Raw genomic sequence first — 4,287 nt, forward strand, 5'->3', positions numbered from 1 at the left:
CTATATGTTCACTCTTGTGGAAATGCATGAGGCAAAAACTCTACGCACTGCTCTAATATTCAGTCCATATATTAAAGGATTGAATAGAGGTGGGACTATCACCAGTTCTAGAGCCAAAAAATTGCGGAGACTTTCTGAAATATCATTTGAACCATATCTGCTATACATAACATCAAAAAGCAAAGCAAAAGTATAATTTATCATTGATAATATGTGTGGCAGACATGTTTGCCAGAATTTCCTTTTATTTTCTAAAGATGCTTTACATGCAGAGATCAGTTTAACATAGGACACAATGATGATAACAGCACAGCAAAAAAATATAACAGCAACAATATATCCATAGACATTATTAACAAAAGATGAGACACAAGACAGTTTTACAATTGACCAGTTGTCACAATATAATTTGTCAATATGAAATTTACAAAACAGCCTAAGGTTTGATAACAGGGCTGCTGGAATCACAGAGAAGTTAGGAACAATCCAGGAGAACAGAATTAATTTCACACAGGTGTTTTTAGTTAATTTGGAATGATAGTCTAAAGGTTTGCATATGGCGACATACCTATCATAAGACATCACTGTTAATATGGTAAACTCACACAGTAAAGAGCTGTAAATAACATAGGATTGCAGAGCACACATATGAGAAGAGATCATGTATGAATCCAATAATAAATCAGACAGAAATTTAGGGTAAAAACCTGAAGCTCCATAAACTCCATTTACAGACAAATGACACAAGAATATGTACATTGGTTCATGAAGAGATTTCTGCATGATAATGACCATAACTAGACGAATGTTAATTGATAATATAAGCAAATAAATGAAAAGAAAACAAGTGAAATATATATGCCAATATGATTTAGATTCTTTGGGCATCATAAGAGTCAGTCTCAAAGGATAAGACATGTTATCCACCAAGTTAAGGATATTCATCCAAATCACACAAAACAATAATATTCTGCAATAAAAAAATGCATATGAGATGATATTAATACGTTTACACTAAAATTGCTATATACATCCAGTTCATATGTTAATTAGACTTTAAGTTTGAGTTTGGGGAGAAAAGGGCAAACCATCAGATCGACAAATCGGAAGCTGTGTGTCAGTATGTGGAGAGCTGAAAGTCTTTGGTTTTATAACATCTTTTTTTCAGTTGGGAAATCATCTGAAGATATTATGAAACATCTTGGGATTCATTATAATTATGTCCTTTAAATATGCCACTGAGTGGCGTCTGTACTTCCCGGTCAGAGAGCACCTGTCCATCAAAAGCTCACTATACAATCAGAGTAGATGACTGTTAACCCTGCCCCCACGAGAGGTTTGTGTCAAAACACCAAACGAAAAACTGCAAAACGTAAGCGAAATCTGTGGCAATGAATTCAGAATCCATAATTACTGAAAACGAATCTTTGAAAAACATTAACAAAGAAGAGCCTGTTAAATTTGTGCAACCGAGTTATTTTTAATTTTTTGTAATTTTCATTGTGTTTTTCTTCTTTTGTAATGGAATATTTTTGATAGTTTCTGAAAAAGTTACGTTCAGTTTTATAAAGTTTTGTTCATTATTATTGAAACAAATGTAATTCCATATTCAAGGCGCTACCAGCACCAAGGTTATTAAGGAATAAATGACTGTCCGTCTTTTGCCGAGCTCGCTCTTCCCCCTGTTCCTCTTACATGTCACATTAGAATTTATTTTCAATAAAAATGTACAAAATGTTCTAAAAGTGGAAGTGCCTAACGAGTGTTCAATAATTAATAAATATAATAATTTACAATCTGTTATTATTGCATTCTGTTAATGTATAAAAATATTGAGGTGCAACTGGGCCTAGTATGTATCTGCCATTATAAAGTATAACTAGCATCTAATTATTATTTACACTTAGCTTGTTGCAAAGAACTGCTACTTTCACATGGTAAATGTGAAATGTACGATTTTCACTGTACATTTTTTCTGTAAATAGCATCTAGAGCTACTTGCACTTAGACTACTGTAAATAGGATCTATTGCTAAGAAAGTATGTTAATTCCACTTAAAGGGTTAGTTCACCGAAAATGAAAATTATGTCATTAATGACTCATGTCGTTCCAAACCCGTAAAACCTCCGTTCATCTTCGGAACACAGTTTTTAGATATTTTAGATTTAGTCCGAGAGCTCTCAGTCCCTCCATTGAAACTGTGTGTACGGTATACTGTCCATGTCCAGAAAGGTAATAAAAACATCTTCAAAGTAGTCCATGTGACATCAGAGGGTCAGTTAAAAATTTTTGATGCATCGAAAATACATTTTGGACCAAAAATAGCAAAAACTACGACTTTATTCAGCATTGTCTTCTCTTCCGGGTCTGTTGTGAGCGAGTTCAAAACACTTGAGTTTAGTGATATCCGGTTTGCGAACGAATCACTCAGTGTAACTGGATCTTCTTGAACCAGTTCACCAAATCGAAATGAATGAATTGAAATGGTTCACTACTCCAATAAGCATTAATCCACAAATGACTTAAGCTGTTAACTTTTTTTAATGTGGCTGACACTCCCTCTGAGTTAAAACAAACCAATGTCCTAGAGTAATTAATTTACTCAAACAGTACACTGACTGAACTGCTGTGAAGAGAGAACTGAAGATGAACACAGAGGCGGGTTAGATAACGAACGAACGATAGCCCCTAAAATTGAATATCATTTAAATTCAGTTTCTCTATTGGCCCACAGTGTTACATACTATATTGCACCAATAATGTTTTCCCATTGACTATAAGATCAGTTTTATTAATTACATATTCATTTAAATCATCTTAAATATTAATTATACAGTATCTTATAATTCATGTAATATTCATATACCAGAGATTAAAATTACTGCGCTAAATACAAGTGTTGTTTGCACAGACAGAAGCAAGCACGTGTCACGAAGAATTGTTGAAAAAAGTCATAATTTTAGTTTTCTTTGAGCACAAAAAGTATTCTCATAGCTTCGTAAAATTATAGTTGAACCCCAGGTTACACATGGACTACTTTACCGATGTCCTTGCTACATTTCTGGACCTTAATCGCGGTAGTAACCTTACTGTTATATGGTCAGAGAGCTCCTGGATTTTATCCAAAATATCTTAATTTGTGTTCTGAAAATCTACAGAGGTTTTACAGGTTTGGAAAGAGACATGAGGGTGAGTAATTAATAACAGAATTTGTATTTTTTGGTGAATTATATCCCTTTAAATGTTTGGTCCGTTCCCCGCAGGGCCCCTTCAAGCACTGGGCCAGGTGACCACACCAGCTGCACCCCCCTAAAGATGGCCCTGTGTATCATAAGACCATGGATCTGTTGTCATCATACCATCTAGTTAAAGGGGGGGGTGAAATGCTATTTCATGCATACTGAGTTTTTTACACTGTTAAAGAGTTGGATTCCCATGCTAAACATGGACAAAGTTTCAAAAATTAAGTTGTACGTTTGAAGGAGTATTTTTGTTCCAAAAATACTCCTTCCGGTTTGTCACAAGTTTCGGAAAGTTTTTTTCGAGTATGGCTCTGTGTGACGTTAGATGGAACGGAATTTCCTTATAAGGGCACTTCTGCCGGAAGAGCGCGCGCTCCCGTATAGCAGAGCACTGAGAGAGCACAGGCATTCACTGATCAGAGCGAGAGTGTCGCGAAATGTCACAAAAGGAGTGTGTTTTTGGTTGCCAGGGCAAGACAACTCTGCACAGATTACCAAAAAAAACAGCATTAAGGGACCAGTGGATGGAGTTTATTTTTACAGAGCATCAATGGAGTTGTGTTAGTGTTTTTGTTTGTTCCCTGCATTTCGAAGATGCTTGTTTTACAAACAAGGCCCAGTTTGACGCCGGATTTGCACATCGTTTATTTCTTAAGGATAATGCAGTCCCAACGAAAAAGGGTCACGATCGTGTGTTGGAACCGCATGCGGTGAGTAAAACTGCTTAAAATATCTCTGCCTCCTTGTTAGTGCGTCCCCCTGCCGGAGACCCGGGTTCGAGCCCCGCTCGGAGCGAGTCGTTGCTGCTGCTGCTCTCGTTCAGTTTCAGCCTTCACAGCTTCCAAACGCTCTCAACGCAAAAGCTTACTGGCGCTCGTGATTCTTTAGCTCCGCCCACACGTCACGCCTCCAGCCTGTCGTGTTTTTCCGGGAAAAATCGGTACAGACTATCTTTCTCTTATGAATATAATAAAACTAAAGACTTTTTGGAGTTATGAAGGATGCAGTACTACTCTATAGGTACTCAAGATTAACAGGATATTGA

The 4,287-nt window shown here is 36.5% G+C and overlaps 1 protein-coding gene across 1 annotated transcript; it reads right to left on the reverse strand.

Moving 5' to 3' along the window:
* Positions 1-945, reverse strand: LOC113038105 (olfactory receptor 5M3-like). Its single transcript, XM_026195307.1, has one exon. It carries the CDS (start codon positions 943-945, stop codon positions 1-3), a length of 945 nt encoding a protein of 314 aa, XP_026051092.1.
* Between the last annotated feature and the right edge of the window lie 3,342 nt (positions 946-4,287).

This window comes from Carassius auratus, chromosome 21, assembly GCF_003368295.1.
Source record: "Carassius auratus strain Wakin chromosome 21, ASM336829v1, whole genome shotgun sequence".
In the NCBI taxonomy this organism is placed as follows: Eukaryota; Metazoa; Chordata; class Actinopteri; order Cypriniformes; family Cyprinidae; genus Carassius; species Carassius auratus.

Excerpts from the sequence above, each read along its gene's own strand:
- LOC113038105 (XM_026195307.1), bottom strand. The coding sequence starts at position 945 with ATGAATATCCTTAACTTGGTGGATAACATGTCTTATCCTTTGAGACTG.